Source organism: Ischnura elegans, chromosome 1, assembly GCF_921293095.1.
Source record: "Ischnura elegans chromosome 1, ioIscEleg1.1, whole genome shotgun sequence".
Taxonomy (NCBI): domain Eukaryota; kingdom Metazoa; phylum Arthropoda; class Insecta; order Odonata; family Coenagrionidae; genus Ischnura; species Ischnura elegans.
Genome location: NC_060246.1, coordinates 42606297 through 42622626, shown reverse-complemented (window position 1 = coordinate 42622626; position 16330 = coordinate 42606297). Strand labels below are relative to the sequence as shown.

The 16330-nt window shown below is 39.7% G+C and overlaps 2 protein-coding genes across 5 annotated transcripts in view; one reads left to right on the top strand and one right to left on the bottom strand.

Moving 5' to 3' along the window:
- Nucleotides 1–2298: 2298 nt before the first annotated feature.
- On the bottom strand, nucleotides 2299–8868 carry LOC124159389. Its single transcript, XM_046535168.1, has 4 exons — nucleotides 8618–8868; nucleotides 6144–7757; nucleotides 5920–6041; nucleotides 2299–5836 (listed from the first exon to the last, which is right to left on the bottom strand). Exons 1-4 carry the CDS (start codon nucleotides 8698–8700, stop codon nucleotides 4815–4817), a joined length of 2841 nt encoding a protein of 946 aa, XP_046391124.1. The 5' UTR covers nucleotides 8701–8868; the 3' UTR covers nucleotides 2299–4814.
- Nucleotides 8869–11455: 2587 nt separating this feature from the next.
- Nucleotides 11456–16330, top strand: part of LOC124159372 (serine/threonine-protein kinase PRP4 homolog) — a 39391-nt gene continuing 34516 nt past the window's right edge. For 3 of the 4 annotated variants that reach the window (XR_006864957.1, XR_006864953.1, XM_046535153.1), the window contains exons 1-6: nucleotides 11456–11700; nucleotides 11843–12004; nucleotides 12088–12544; nucleotides 14302–14322; nucleotides 14415–14590; nucleotides 14913–15650. Coding sequence is in view for 1 of the 4 variants with exons in the window: in XM_046535153.1 (XP_046391109.1) it covers nucleotides 11696–11700; nucleotides 11843–12004; nucleotides 12088–12544; nucleotides 14302–14322; nucleotides 14415–14590; nucleotides 14913–15650 (1559 nt within the window). In the remaining 3 variants the exon portion in view is untranslated. The remainder of the gene's footprint in view (nucleotides 11701–11842; nucleotides 12005–12087; nucleotides 12545–14301; nucleotides 14323–14414; nucleotides 14591–14912; nucleotides 15651–16330) is intronic. The other variant, XR_006864958.1, reaches the window with a different exon arrangement.

Genomic DNA, 16330 nt, shown 5'->3' with positions numbered 1-16330 from the left:
ATATAGCTAACTTGAACACATTGAGCAAAAGACAGTTGTGAATGTAATGCATTAATAGGTAAAAGAGCAATGAATAGCAATCAGGCAACTATCTCATACACTGCATTATGTAGCAAAAGGCAGTACACCACAGCATAACCATGCAAGACAATTAAACCAACTGATAGTCAGGGGCATTTCAACACAATCAACTGTAACGTTTTAATTTCTCACCTTGAAACACAAATACAGTTGAAACAAAATTAATCACTTGTAATAGTTATCCCGGCGAACACATCGGGAGCACCGTGCACACAACTTTTTCCACCATCCTCCCTATTCTCTCTCCTATGCCATCAACAACAATTGATCTATTCTATTTTTGCTGTTCATTACCACCTGCTTCATTGTCTTTCTCCCATCAATTGTCAATTGACATTAACACTGAACCCAAAATAACTCAAAATTAATTGTTACCTTAGCCCCATAAAAAGAAATGTTGTAAGGGACTGAAAACATTTTCTTTTAAAAGCCTTCGAAACTCAACTTTTTTTAGACAAAGCAAGTATAAACAGTGAATTCTTCTCGGGTTTCCATCCGGGTGAGCTCCATCTCCATCGCTGCCGACGTTTCGATAGAATCCTTTTCTATCGTCATCAGGGCCGATGATGCCAGTAGGAAAGTGCCAGGTTTATATACCCTCGGTCGTTATGATTGGCGGAGAAAGAGTGCACTTTTCCCGCCACTTTCAAAATCGGGTTCCATGCCTTACTTAAGTTGAAACCCTCGTCTCTGTTGAAGTTTTTCTTGGGGAGTCGTATTTCAATTGCCTCCTTGGTGAGGCGATCCCAGTAGCCGCTGGAGTGGCAGAGAATTTTGGTGTTTTCCCAGCGAATCGCGTGGTCGAGATTGATGGCGTGCTCCGCAACCGCCGATTTCGCTGGTTGGCACAGCCGGAGATGACGCTTATGCTCTTTGATTCGGGTCTCGATCGTTCTTCCCGTTTCACCGATATACTCCTCACCACACTCGCATGGTATGCTGTAGACACCAGGCAATTTCAGTCCTGCAGTGAAACGTCGGCAGCGATGGAGATGGAGCTCACCCGGATGGAAACCCGAGAAGAATTCACCGCCATGATACGACGGGAAAAAGTAAAATCTTACAAGTATAAACAATTTGGTTACCATAACCTAATCTACATTTTACAATCGAAGCCCCAAAGCCTTTGAGTTACACCTAACCTTATTATTTATCTTGAATTAATGAATGACAACTAGAGACTGGTACAAGAATATTAAATTGGCAATTTAAAATTTGTTAGAGAAATTTTACTGGCTAAACTCTACCACAGAACACACCTCAAACAATAACTATGAAAATAAATGAACACTTTTCCTTCCTAAGATCATTTCACTTTATGCTGCCCCCCTTTCATTTATCACTCTCCTCCATTCACTTGACTCATTCATTCTATTATCAAACTCATACCATCAAATTCTTCAAGTTCACTTAGTAACCATTTTCAAATTCAAAGAAGCAACTACAACCCAAAATTTAAAATCATATAACTGAAACCTGTCAACACATTCATACTTATTGAAGCACAAAATTCACTCCCCTCTTCTTCAAAATACACACCCCACTTGTTCACAATATTGTGGCGTTACGCAGACACAGGGAACTCCAATTGCCTGTCACTAGCTGGTTGAGGGAAAGACTCCACAAACAAGAATAAACAGAACTCAAAGAAACAACTGTCACAAAATTACGAGTAATTTTCAATCAATATCTATTATAAGTAGAAATATTCAAAATCAAAATTATTACAGAAAACAACGATGATAACTACTAATCCCATAGGAAACATTACCAAAGACTAAATACAAGCTGTATGATTTTCAATAGGAATCACCCTCTCAGCCGAGCAATCTGTCCACCACGAGTGCCGAAGAAAGAGGCCTGGCTGAAGAGAACTGTGTCAGGGAGGAGGGGAGGGAATTTGCAAAGGAGTGGAGGGGTAATAGGGCAATGTTCAAGTTAGCTACATCGGTGTAAATCTCCCGGTAGGCACCCCTGTTGGCTGGCACCACTGCAAAACGTTCGTCATCCAACGTTGGGGGAGAACCGCCGGGTTTTCTCTCCTGTATCTCCTGGGTTGGAGACATAGCCAAGTGGTGTGATAGCTGGTAGAGGCAAGTCATTGGAATTCAAGGAGGGGAAAGACGGGTAGGATGAGGTGTTGGAGGGAGAGAGTTGTGATAGGACAAGTGGAGTACTTCTCACTTCAAACTGCATTCTTATGCCTCAGCACCCACTTCCCCTGATTGCCAGGAGTAGGTATTCCTCCGCCATACTACCTATGTAAGTCTTGATCTCCAGGTATGGCTGGTTCGGTTGGCAGATATTGGAGGGCAGTTCAGAGACAAGAGTTCCGAGACTTAAAGAGTCTCCGAGCCTTTGAGTCGAAGGGCCTTTGCACGAAAAACCTTAGCGCAAAAAGTCCTAAGCGGGAGAAGTTCTGCGGATAAGTTCGGAGGAATTTCTGGGGGGAGGTACCAGAAATTTTGGGGAAGGGGTACACTAAAAAATGCCACATTATAATACCATTTTCAAAATTATACCATGTCAAAACCCATTTCAATTCCCTCCATTACGACTGCAACTTCGGGATATTCAACACTTTGTTACGCTTCCTCACCCCCTTCCAGCAAAAAATAATCGTGAGGCAATTCAACCGGAGAGCACTTCGCCCCTTCTCCCACTCGCACACTCTCCCATCGATCTGCCATTCGCCTTTTCTTGAAATCCCCACGCTCCTGGCCGCGAGAATATCCTTTCCATACTCTGCTCCTCCTCCCATCTGGGAATCGCCGAGGTCGGCCTCCTGGGAGTCCCCTATCACGCCCTTGGCCTCCTCTGCTGGCGGATTCTTGATTTATTGTCGTCACCATTTTAGAATTTGCACTATCTACGAAGCGACTCATTTTTCAGGGGTCCTGTGGTCTCGATCCTCTCGAGAAGTCATGCCCTACACATTGCAGTGCCAAAATGTAATGTTTTAATTTCTCACCATGAACCACAAATACAGTTGAAACAAAATTAGAACAGTTTTAATAGTTATCCTGGCGAACACATGGGGAGCACCTACACACACCCGCACAACACAACTTTTTCAACCATCCTCCCTATTCTCTCTTCTGCGCCATCAACAATTGATCCATTCTATTTTTGCTGCTCATTATCGCCTGCTTCTTTGTCTTTCTCCCATCAATTGTCACATTAACATTCAACCCAAAATAACTCAAAATTAATTGTTACACAACAAAGGACAGTAGAGAATGCAATGTATTAATAGGCACATGAGCACTGAATAGCAATCACACTACTACCTCAAACATTGGCATGTGAATCAAAAAGTAGAGCACCTCAGCAACTTTATAACAATACAATGAAACCAACATACAGTCAATGGTACTCAAACACGATGTACATAGGACTGACAGGATTGTGATAGCACCACCTTGACCACAATACGGGAAGGGCGTTAGATATCAGTATAATTGGCAGTAATTGTGGTAAACAGCAACCTTTGTTTTTGGAGGGATCCGGTAAAGAAGATGTTGAGAAAGAGAAAGCAACTGCTATAATAATTTTGGGGCCAATAACAATGAACTCCTCGTAGATCCTCAAGAAAACAACAGTATATCAGCAATCACGAAAGAGGGACAGAGCAACAGAAAAGCTTATACATATGCTTGTTAAGCAAGGTTCACGCGTATTGAAGGCTTTTGGTGGCAGCTGTGTATTATGATTTGTCAAGCAAGCTTTTGTAGCCATTACAGAGAGCATTATCAGGTGATGACACTGAAAAAAAATTTCATCACCTGATGATGCACTCTGTAATGGCCACAAAAGCTTGCTTGACAAATCATAATACACAGCTGCCCCCGAAAATCTTCAATATGCAACATAAGAGGTGGCTGGAAAGATGATAAAATGCTTGGTGTGTAGGTGTCTAATGTATGAAGCCTAAGACTGAGAGGATTTTCTTATTGTGCGTCATGTTGTATGGCTATTATGTACCATATGTATATTACGAATACACATTGTACTTAATAGCCCAATAACATGACTAATAAATCATAATGATATCAACAGCATGACAAATACATCATCTTAAACAAAAACAAACAAATGTGGGCATGCATATGCATATTTATATGTGTGATAAATGGGCACAGGTTCTATGTATAACAATCAAACTATAGGAAATCTTATTGATATATACGCAATATAATTATATGCTATATATGTATGTATATATGTGTAGTTATGTAGTGTACACACATTTCTGTGTGTACACTACATAATGTATAAAATATATTACATATACATAAATAAGATTGCCTATAATATGATAAGGGAATTTCTGCACCAACTGACATAACCCAACACAAGGGATGATGAGACCTTCAGTACCTATAGCTAAACAACAAAGGTAATAAATTATTGGTACTAGAAGGTTTGAATACCTAAACTAGGTAACATTAACCTTAACAGTCAAAATACCTAAATTAGGTTATCATGGTGAAGCAAAAAACCCAGTACTGTTCCACAAACTGTTATTTGCTGTCAACTAGTTTCGACGGCTGTAGCACCATTCTCAAGACAAACTGTTTGTCTTAAGAATGACGCCATAGCCGTGGAAACTAGTCGCCAGCAAATAAAAGTTTGTGGAATAGTACTCAGCTTTTTGCTTCACTATGAATATCTCTCCTCATTCCACCAAGTCACGCCAAAGTCAATTGACTAAATTAGGTAATAACTGGCTTCTAACCTTCAGAAGGTGAGATGGTGAGGCTTCTATTCCTCTCCCGACAGTACATTTTCAAAGCTAACTGGATAATGTACGGATACATCTTTGATGCCAGCTCCATCCTATGGCTCTGACATCGTATGAAGGTCTCATCAAGGTCACAGCAGGACAGCTCTTTCCTGAGTTTAACAGATACCTGCCTGCAGTGACCAACTTTTTGCAGTTTCTGCAGCAGAAAACGTATTGCACTATCCACCAGCATAGTCAAACCTTCTGTAGGGCTCCCTTCTCCATCTTTCCCATCAACGGCATAATACAAGTCCGAGGAAGAAGGGTCAATAGAGATAAGACTATCCTGGCAGATAGAACACGCATTTCCCTGAAGAACGCCTGCAGCAACATAACCTGCCGGGAATGCTGCCGAGTCTATGTTCTTATAAGAGAGCCTGTGACCCTTCACTGGAATAGGTTTCCTAACTGAAGCACCAACCTCCACAGTGTCTGGCTGGAGAAGCTCACATTCCAAACCAGGATTACTGTTCATAAATTTATTCAAGTTTCTTAGAATATTGCAATCATCAACTTCACAGTTTCCACGAGATCTCGTGGCAACCATTCCATTGATGATTGCAGTCTTCAAAGCTGAGACAAAATGCACAGCATCCAGGTGGTGTTTACTGCCACAATTTTGCCTCAATACTCCAAACAAATTTTCTAAAGGACCCTGGTTGAGGTTCCTGGTGCTTAAGTGAGGAAACCTACCCTGAAAACGCTCCCATAACCTACACACACCCCTAATAGTAGCCAGCCACCCCTTATGAGATGGAGGAAATTGTGGCCCCCTTCCTCTCAGGAACCTTATCTTTCCCAAAAGAACCTCCATTTTCTTTAAGAGTGCTATGTGCCCACTATTTTTGGTGATCGGACCCCGCTTTCTCTCTCTCTGTTTCGCCTCTGTGTCACCATTTAGCGCATCAAAGAGATCATTGATGGCAATCAGGAACTCAGCAGTGGCTAACCCACTGTTTCCAAGAGCTCCTGAAAAAGCAATAAAATATAATTTACCATTGTTCATCTCAAGGACAAATCAACATATTATTTGCATAAGGAATGGCACGAACCTCTTGCCACCAATGCGCCAATACCTCGGCCAACACGGAGACTAAACACTTGGGATGCCAAGAACACCCTTATCTTCAGGAATCCCCTTGGGTTCATGTGCTTCTCAGTCAGAGGAAACAATCTAAAAGAGTGAATCAAACACCAATAATATTAATGATGACCTTAAGAGGTACACTATCTATAATGACATTAAGTAATTACATCAGTGTTTCAATCCACTCACCGCCCAAAGGGATTCCTGCCATCTTCATCGTAGAGTTGCTGGAGATGGTGCCACGAAGCTGAAAGATTCACTTCATTTCCAGCCAATACCACCGGAACTGAGACATCATGCTTCATGAAAAGGTTATGGAAGCGTTTCAACAAATGAGGGGGGTCAAATATGGTAACCACAGTCTTCCCTTCAAAGTCAAATGAAGGATCTTCGAATGATGCTCCCATGAGTCGAAGGGCTTGGACGTTGTTTGTGCCCATATCACATACAGTGGCAACCACATTCAACCCAATCACCGTCAGGTTTCGAAGCACCTCCCCCAGCATCTCCCTCAATGCCTCCGATGAAGTGGCTGAGGCACTAAAATAATAGGCCAGTGGCTGCTTCCAGGCAGAGAATAGGCCTCGAGCCATGAACACCATGGCTACCTTTGCCAAAGCATTCGAAGTACCCATGGTGCCATGATCTTCGAAGCCTACAATCTGGTCCCTCTGGCTGTCATATTGCAACCCAGGCCTTAGTGCCATTTCGTCAAACAAGATGCAGCAGTACCTGTCCCTCTCCTCCATTCCCTCAACAACAGAAGAAAGAAATTTGAAAATTCCTGGATTAATACCAGGAAGAAAAGTAAATTTGGAAAGATGATGAGACAGAGTTTTGCGACAAGGAAGAGGAATTAATGCCCGAAGTAGAGAGTAGCATTTTGGGCTTTTCTTAAAAATAGAGAGAGCAAGAACTTTCTCCTCATGGGACCATCGTCTACCTTTGGGTTTTCTGTTCCCTTCCCTCAGTAGCATTTTTACTAATTTGACAACAGATGGGGGAAAATTGTGATCTAGGCCATTCAAAAATCTGCTGTCCTGGAGGAGGTGATTTGAATTGCAAGCTGATGTACTGCCATCAGTAACTTTAGTCAACTTCTTCAATTGTCTACGCAGATTCTTCATTCTACTAAACATGAGTTTCTTCCTTGGAGTCAAGCCCGAAACTTTTTTCATGCCAATATCATGAAGAATGGAGAGCAGAGCACCTCTCCTAACTGAAGGGCATTTCATAGTCCTAGAGCATGAATCACTAGAACCAGATATGTCTCCAGATAAAGAAGATGTGATGACCATGGAAGATGTTGCAAGGGAAGGCCTTTCCTCTTCTAGTACAGGATTTTGGCAGTGGGAACCAAAGGCATTGCCTCTGGCTTCATCACCAAAGGTACTAGGAGAGGCAGATACAGGGGTTAAATTCTTAGGTAATAGCTGGGGAGGTGAGGAGCCAGGTGTTGATGTAACAACCACGGCAGATGATGATCTTTCAAGGAGAGAAGGTGAGGGATGAAATGGTGAAGGCTGATGGCATGAGAGAGAAGATGAAATAGGGAGGGCAGTAGATGAAAAAGATGCAACAATGGGGCTAGGAGGAGATGAATCAGATGATGATACAGAATCAGTGCAAGAGATGGGAGGATGCAGGACAGGTACGGCATTCCTGTTGAGCTTTAAACACTCATGAGTTTGGAAGTCTTCAACCCGGAAATGCTTCCGGCAAATGGCCCCCTTATAAAAGAGCTGGTTGATACATTCCCCTTCCAACTCTGAATTATCACAAAATGCCTTCCACACCATTGCCCTGAAAATGGTAAATAGCATACATAGATGTCAAATACAAGTGCAAGAAATTCATTTATTATCAAGGTATTTATGTTAAAACAAATGTTATAGATGTAATGGCATGCATGATTGGGAAAAGGCAAGCTTTAGGGAATGACTTTTTTGAGAACATATTTTTAGGTGAGATGACCTCCGTAATTTGCTAGTTTCAAAATCACAAGCTACATATGAGCAATAAAATTTATGGTAAAATCTTTACATGAGGAAAGCAGCTACGAGCACTATCCTTTAAATGAACACAAGGGGATAAGTTTAATTGCTAAAACAAAATATTCACATTCAATGATAGAGCATCAAACTTAACGTGCACTTCAATGGAATTTGAACTGATTTGAAAATGAAACTAACAGCAATGAGTATTCACAGGGGGGCATGCGACACGGACAATACGCGCAGCATTTCAGCAAGTTAAACATTCTGAAAATATCACAAGTTGCTACCACTGCAATATATTCGCGTTCATCAATGGTTGCTACTTAATAGTTAAGCATATTTTTTTAAAGAGAGGACGGAATAAAATAAGTTAGGCACCAAAACTCCATTATCACTGGATGAAAGGCCGTTTTACACGGTACACGGAGGACACGGTACACGTTAGAGAAGACAAAATGGTGATACGAAAAGGGACATAAGGGCGAAATATCAGCATGCAATGGGAACGAACGATAATGAATGCAGAATAAAATATTAATCATAAAACAAACACTAGAGGACGTACGAGTACAAACAAACACTAAGTACATGCGAGTTATCGTATCGTTTGCAAAACTGCGCATGAAAATTGCGTACAATTCACATGAAATCATGTATTTTCCTTACCTTTTCTCAGCTTTCGGAAAGGGAAACAACCTCCCATCCGAAATATGGGTACCACACCCCGAAACACTACAATAGTGCCTCATGTTCACTTTAAAAATCGCACGGATAGCAGGATCGCCTGACTTGCTAGATAACAGAGGCACGTGGTTTCACTGGTTGGGTTTCACCGGCGTGGGCAAGTAAGACGAGAATCTTTGAAGACGAGGAAGACCACCGGCGACTTCGAACTCCACGCAAAACGTCATTGACAGGGAAGAGCGGGAAGAGTTTCGCCTACTAGAAGTTCAGATGACACTAGCGTGGCGTCGGCAGCTCAGCATTTGCCGCCAAATTCAAATCACTATCAAGTCTATCGGCTCGGCTATGATCTGCTTCAGCTCAAAATGCCCGCAAACTCGTACGCACAATTTTATTTGGAAGAAAGAGCCACCAAGGCCTCAAGGCAATAGGTTATTGGTTATCTTAGGTTATTGCACACAAATTAGAATCAAATATAAAATGACAAAAATAATATTTATTGTCAACTAGTACATTATTAAGAGAATAATAAAACTTAGCCGAACATTTTTTTTCATGATGAAGTTCTGAAGAATGTATAAACCTCCCTATGAAAAGCACAAGAAAGTTATGAGAAATGGTAGGACTTAATGACTTTCAAACAAATTTTACTTAACGTATTCCACTGTCAAACATAATTTTTAGACGCACGTGATACGAATACGAATTGATAAAATTGATTTTAAAAACGTGAAAAACAAAACTCGGGAGTTTTAAATTATAAAACGTGTAATACAGCGTATTGATATCAATCTCCGTCCACCATCACTTGCCTCGATCCCTTCCCACCTTGGTTCCTCTCCCACCAATGTCACATCAACATTCTCCGACTCAACTCAAATAAAACTCGAAATTAATTGTTACACAACCCGAAGTGTGCGTTACGACATTTAGCTTGAGAAAGCTTGTAGTAGGGTAGCGGCCGTGTTCCAATCCATAGGGTGCACTCTACGCTCTTGCGCTCTTACGCTCTAAACGGCTCTTTCGCTCTTTCCTGCTCTTATTGCAAGTAGTGCCACCACTGTCAAGTGGCAGATTTCGAAACTGAAAAAAGTTGAGTAACAAATTTGGAGGTTAAGAAAATAGTGCAATGTTGTTGTTGTTATGGAGTGAGTGTTGCAATAATTTAATGCCTTATAAACATATGTACTTATATATATGCTTACATGTAACTTATAAATGGAATTGCAGAAGTTAAAACGAATAAAATACGGCATAGGCGAGATTTATCAATTGTAGGCTACTAATTTCGTGTAGGCAACCATGTAGTGTTCGTACATTCAGACAAATTTAAGTGGTTTTTATATCTGAAAACAATTTATTAAAGATGTCGTTAAAATGAAAAATTATCACTGTAAATAGGTACCCGTCATAATATTTGAAATACGGCAGATTTAGGGCATCCAGCCAAAGCAGAAAACTTCATGCATAATTCCAGCTTCTCCAGGGAAATTTTACAAATTCCCAGATTAATCTTACGTGATTACTGCGATATATTCGAATTTTAATACACCCGAATCTCTTACATGATTTTTAAACCATTGAAGTGATTTCATGTTATATCATATTAATATATTTACAAGGAAAAGAAATCCGTTTGTTAGCATTGACATTATTCAAAGCAAGCCTGACGAGCTGCTTCAAACTCGTAACTAGATGTCGACGTCACCTGGCATTCTTTTGAGTCTTACTTGAGTTCATAGTTAGATATTTACATTCATTCAGATAGAGTACATATATTAGTATATTTCGGTTCTGTTGTCTCGTCTGACATTGCACGTTTCGTTGCGGCTGAAAAAACTCTTCTTAGCTATTGCACCTAAATCTACAACAATTACATTTTAACCAGATAATGGGCGTTGAACTGGAAAAATTATCCGTGAAATGAATTTGATATAAACGTTTCTACAGTCCCGGGTTGGATAAAAAATTCATGCATAATTCCCGACTTTCCCGGTCGCTGGACACCCTTAAATTCGCATCTATTCAAGATTCATTCGGATTCGATATTCACTCGATTCCTTATAAACGATTTAGAGAACCGAATCATTGCTCCGAATCAAATCCCATCCGAATCCACGAAAATTCCACCTCAACGGCGGTAGACGAAGGGCTGAAGAGCGAATAAGGGTGGATCCATGCGCCCTCTCGTGCTCTTCGACTATGCGCTCTTCAGAGCAGAACGTAGAGCGGATTGGAATCGCACTACGTGACGTCACTTCCGAAATGTGACGATCCAAAAGTGCGGGTAAGAGCGCAAGAGCGCATTTACGGTGGATTGGAACACGGCCTGAGATCCATCCATGCGGCGGCAGGCTAGGGTGGGCTGAAGTTTAAAGACGGCCGTGGCCGTGGCTGAATGAACATGGGTTAATCCTAATGGTATCCATACACCGTGTAAAATTTGCTATAGGTTGAAATATTCTCCGAATCAAACTCTCATTTCGAGTAATGGTATTAATGTCATGAAAGGGAAAGTTATGAGGGAGAAAATGAATGTAATTTCATAGACAAAGCAAGCAATTTTTTTTTTCATAGAATTCATGTTCCCCGCGAAAGTTACATCGAATAAAAGAATAGCTATAAAGGACGTAAGGACATTAGTCACACGAACGCAATCAATTAGATTAAAATGTATATTTTGTTTTTTAATGTGAAAATTAAATTTTGAGTTAGCTGGAGAAACTCTACTTTTCGTAGTTATGATATGGCTGTTTTTGGTTAATGCATTCGCCAAGCTTCGCGAGTAGTTTCGATTGAATCAGCCATGGAATCATGGAATCAGCCATCTTGTTTGATGTGGACGTGAAGTGTTGTACAGTGAAGTACATTCCAGGAAAATAACATCGTGAATGACATGGAAAACCAGTATTGGTAGTATTTTTGAATAATAAGGAAGAAGAACTGTAATTTCTCGTGTGTTTAATATTCCTGTTGCGGTGAAACTATTTATTTCGATATCGTCTCCTGATTCATCAATATTGTTTGTGTCTGCCAGTAGCGTATTTATTCTCAGCTAGCATGGGGTAAGTTTTTATTGTTTTCTTTTTAATTCATTGGTTACTGCATCAGCCCTAATCATCTTACACGTATATTTCTCATGTCATTGGTGTCATTTGGACCATTCATCCTATTTCCGCGCGATTTGTTTTGCCCTTATTCTTTAAGGTCATCCGAGTCGGGATCACCAAATTTTGTGGAAATGGAGAAAGGGCCAATTAGCCAGAAAGAAAACAACGACAAAGAGTCTCACAGTAATGTGAAGAAGAAAAAGAAGAAGCATAAGCATCACCATAAGCATAAAAAACACAGCTCCAATAGTAAGGAGAAGTAAGTATGGCATTCACGCCCGTTTACCTCGGAAGTTATTGGCATTGGGAGATTATGTTGACATTTATCCTTCAATTTTTTAGGAAACACCATAAAAAACAAAAGACGAAGAAAGAAAACGATGGTAGCTCGAAAGCAGGTCCTGTAGAGGCAGAAGGCGCTAGTGAAAATAAACTTATCTTTCATAGTGATGTGAAAACAGCGGAGGAAGACAGTGTTATTGTGGTTGAAAAGCTGGAGGATGTTCAAAGAAAGGTTTTAAGGGACGATAATCAAGTCAAGCCTGATGTGCCTGTTGTCGACAAAGTGTCCAATGGTAACTCATCAGGAAAAGAACTTTCTTCTAACCGAATCGCGAATACTTCTGTAAATAAAACTCAAGAAAAGTTGCATGAACCTCTAAATCAACCCAAGCTGGTTGAGATAGACTCTGATAGCGATGATAGCTCAGTAAAGAATGAAAAAGATTTAGATTCTGATGACATTGATGTATCAGTGATCGAAGACGATATGAATCTTGAAGACCTAATGAGGCAGAAGGTAATTATTTTGGATATTTTACGTTATCAGTTTAACACTTTGTTATCTAATTTCTAAGATACATTTAATGTCTTTTAAGATTTGAATATACTCTTTGAAGGGAGCTGTGGCACAGCGAGGGGGGGGGGGTTTAAGGGATTAACATCCCCCCCCCCCCCCAGAGCTCAGAGAAATTTTAAGTTTAATCCATTTTACTTAATTGTATTGATTACTAATAGAATAGTATAAGAAGTCATAAAATATCCCTCAGGAAGCCGTAAAACTCACCATTTTGAACCATTTATCTTAAAATTCCACAATTTATTAATCTCGCACCTATTGCTTATCCTGGTGGGTATTCCATGCCCCCACACACCCTTGTATTAGTCGCCTTTAACCCCCCCAGCCGCAATTCCTAGCTGCGCCCCTGGAAGGGAGAACTTACCTACTTATTTTCAACTCTTCGCGTAAAGCTTCAGATGCCTGAGTACCTCTCCTACCATGTACTTTCTTACATTCGGTTTTATGATCTCTGTTGATATTCACTGTCATCAGGGGTGGATCCAGGATTTTATTCTGGGGGGGGCAAAGGTTTGCTTGTCAGACAGGGGCCTGACAGGCAAACGATCTTATCATACTTGAGATTAAAAACAACATACAACAGTTATTCTACAAAATATTCTCTTTGAAAATGAAATGAAATGATTGAGGCTTCGTAATACATAAAACAAAATGGACGTAATGGTAACAATATAAAAAATTTTGTATATTTTTCTAAGCGTATTTGGGGGGGCATATGCCCCCCTTATCCACGTATGCCTGTCATTAATCCAGAATTCTATTTTACAGTTTATCTTATTTCCAGTTTTCATTATCGTCTCTGTTTCCCTGCAATTTACATGGCACATGATTCTTATCTGTCTGTGTAATGATTTTCATTATGAATTTTGTGGTTCGGTTCTTTCCATCCTTTTTTAATTTTCAATTCCTTGAATCACTCTTCATCAACACTTCTTATTTTGCTAATTGACATTTTTCCTTCTTTTAACTAATCTGTTATATTTAGGAAACGGCAACGCCAAGCATCTTGACTATGAAATTCAGCGTGTTCATTAATGCTGAAATTTTAGAGTTTTAAATAAGTTATGGAGCTCACATCATATAGTCCATAAGCACTTCATTTATTATCTCTAATCTGTTGGTATAGCTAATATTTATGCCATAGGAAAGCTAAAACAGTGAAATATACCATGTTTACTCACAGAAGCCGCACAGATTTTTTCCTGGAAATGGCAGTGAAAAAAGCAGGGTGCACAGCTTACATGAATCCTTAAATTATATTAGACTGCTAAAAGCACAAAGAAGTTTTTTTTCCTCACGAGCCGGCTCAAAAATGAGGGTGTGTGGAATACACGAGGTCACGGCTTACACGAGTAAATATGGTACTACTTCTAGCGTCGACTCTTGACAAATATGGTGGATGTTACAGAATTTGTAAGCTAAACTTGAAATTTTATATTGACTGACCATAATGAAATGGATTTCAAATAATCTTGAATTTCATACCTAATATCTGTATTTCAGTTTGCTCCAATTTAAGCAGCATTGCATTTCAGATAGGGACATTGAAAAAATTTCCCTGAGCACTTTTTTATTGGTTACAACGGTGCATTTGGAATAATATATTAATTGCTAGCATTCAGAGATGTCATGTTCTCACCAGTCCATATTGCATGGTGCCATTTTAAACAAACTTCTTATTTCATGTATGCATGAAGTTCTCGGTTACCACTATGCAGGTAACCTAAATCTTAATACACGTTATTGATTTTTGTCTGTGTGTTGGGGAGCCTGACTATTTTTAAGCTTTTTTACAATTGTAAATTTTTAGGCTTTACTTCAAGCAAGACTTGGTGCCTACATGTCAGAAGAAGATGAAGAGGGAAAATCAACTGGGAAAAGCAGTAAAATTGATCCTGAAGTTATAAGTATTCATGATGACGATTCAGATCCTGTACGTAGATCAGTGGATCGAAGGCCAGACAAAAGGAAGAGGAAACACAGCAGGTCAGTGCATTTGGTGCAATTCTTATTCAAATATGAATGGGGTCACAAGCGTATCATTTTGGTTTTATGAGATTTTTTTTGCATTGATCAAAAAAATCTTGGGGAAACTTCTGTAGATAACTCAATTGTATAATTATATTCAGAGAGACTTATTTCCTAATTTTCCTTATAATTGCTTAGCGAACATACTATTCCTTCTTGTTGCGTCTATATCATTCACTTATGATTATTTTTTGAGAAAAATGCTTTAATGCTGCAAATTCTGTTATTATAAAAAATATCAAAGCCAAAGTACATATGCACAATGTAATTCTATTTTCAGAAGTAGAAGCCGGGAGAAGAAGTTAAGGGTACCATCAAAAGATGAGCACTCAAAAATGGGCCGTATGGATGACAGGTATAAAAGTAAAGATGATTTCCTAGATAGAGATAAAAAAGGTCGATATGCGACAGAAAGTCAGAGAGATGCTAAGAGATCCAGAGAGTATGACAGCTACGGCAGAAAGAAGATGGATGACAAGGGAAAATTAGATGATAGGAAGGGAGATGACAAAAGGAAAATGGATGATAGGACTAGGTTTTTGGAGAGATCTCGGGATGAAAAGAGAAATGAGGAAAGAAAAAGTGAGAAAAATAGATTAGAAAGCTCAAGGAAAGGTGAAAAGGACAGGATAAGTGATAGCCAAAGGATATCAGAGCAGTCCTCCAGGAGAAGAAGTAGTTACAGCCCTCGTGGTAGAAGTCGTAGTAGAAGTGCTCACAGGAGTGAGTCATTAGCGAGACGTGATGTTAGCCCTCGAAAAGTCAATCATAATCAAAGAGGTAGCCCAAGAAGGACCAGCCCTCGAAGAGCAAGTCCCAGGAAGATGAGTCCAAGAAGAAGTAGCCCACGAAGAATGAGTCCTCGTAGAGGTGCCAGTCCTAGGAGGTCATATAGTCGGGGAAGAGATCGGGGTAATGACCGGGACAGGGACCAAAGAGAACGTGATCGTGACAAGAGACATCGCAGGTCAAGATCAATTAGTCCAAGAGGTAGAGATCGACGGCACCATTCTAGTCGGTTAGTATGCTCTACCCCTTAAATTTCGGCATTACCATGTTATAATTAGTTTTTGAAGATTTGATTTTATGGTGAGTGTTTCCATGATGTGCTAATGTGAATGAGCATACAAAGGTATGATGAAATATTTTATTTAGTTTATGGTGAAAAAGAAATTGGCAAGGTGACATGTTATTTGCTCGTAATGATTTTTCATGTTTATATGTTAATACGTTACATGTTAATATATGTGTTTATATTTTAAAGCTCTTGCTCTTTTTTTTTGTGTTAAGATAATTATATCAGTAAGCACCATAATTAGAAGTTTTTTGTGGAAACATGCCATTTTCTAATGAAAATTCCATGTTTGGTTTTAGTAACTTTTCATCAATTGTATTTGCATCACTTCTTCATTTGCTTTTCAGTAGATACCTAATGCTGTAGCAATTTGTTTCATAGTTCATAAGAAACTAGGGTAATGGTTGTTACCATTGGGCTTGTGTTTAGTATATTCCTAGCCTTTTCCTGGAAGTGGTCAATAAGCATTGGAAGTGATTACTAATAAATGCTAATCATTTATTTTCCAAAATTGAAGCTCCTATGGGAGGAGACTTCATACTGAAGAAAAATTAATGTCATGAAATTTTTTTGCCCTTGATAGCTGATGCTATTAACAACCAAAATTGCTGATGAAGTTCAGT

Coding starts and splice junctions, on each gene's coding strand:
- LOC124159389 (XM_046535168.1), bottom strand. CDS start 8,700: ATGAGGCACTATTGTAGTGTTTCGGGGTGTGGTACCCATATTTCGGAT. Junction 7,758..8,617: donor TTTCCGAAAGCTGAGAAAAG/GTAAGGAAAATA, acceptor TACCATTTTCAG/GGCAATGGTGTGGAAGGCAT. Junction 6,042..6,143: donor GGCAGGAATCCCTTTGGGCG/GTGAGTGGATTG, acceptor TCACTCTTTTAG/ATTGTTTCCTCTGACTGAGA.